Source organism: Penaeus monodon, chromosome 20 (assembly GCF_015228065.2).
Source record: "Penaeus monodon isolate SGIC_2016 chromosome 20, NSTDA_Pmon_1, whole genome shotgun sequence".
NCBI classification, from domain to species: domain Eukaryota; kingdom Metazoa; phylum Arthropoda; class Malacostraca; order Decapoda; family Penaeidae; genus Penaeus; species Penaeus monodon.
The window spans coordinates 36,094,117-36,094,519 of NC_051405.1; the positions used below are offsets into that span (position 1 = coordinate 36,094,117).

Here is a 403-nt window from a genome sequence, read left to right on the forward strand (position 1 = left end):
TAAAGGTTGGATGACTGTGGAAAGCTAAAAAATTCTCTACATAGTTTACATACCATGGCAAGGATGCCATGACAGTGGAGGTTCCTCAGTGTTATATATGCTTCTTAAGTGTGGTTGAGTTTTATATCTGATGATGCTAGTTCTATAGGTAAAGTCTTCCAAAGTCAGCTGATACCCTTGCTTTCTATGAATTGCAATAATCAGCTGCCTATATTCAAAGCTAGGGGGGAAAATATCTTGCTTGCACTTTGGACTTTTTACTTATCTGGGTGACCTTGAAAATAACCCCTAGCTTGATGCCAGTGGCCCCCTATTTTTTTTTTTGTCAGGGATTTCAATCCACTTCCAGTGTAGACGCCTAGATAAGTAAGGAGAAGGATTTAAAAAGGAATTGTCTTGATTT

At 38.5% G+C, this 403-nt stretch overlaps 1 protein-coding gene across 1 annotated transcript in view; it reads left to right on the forward strand.

Annotated features, from left to right (window-relative positions):
• Positions 1-403, forward strand: part of LOC119585787 (UDP-N-acetylglucosamine--peptide N-acetylglucosaminyltransferase 110 kDa subunit-like) — a gene marked incomplete at its 3' end in the record, with an annotated part of 19,670 nt that overhangs the window by 3,860 nt on the left and 15,407 nt on the right. The window contains 1 exon segment of the mRNA XM_037934504.1: positions 335-366. Coding sequence (XP_037790432.1) covers positions 335-366 — 32 coding nt within the window.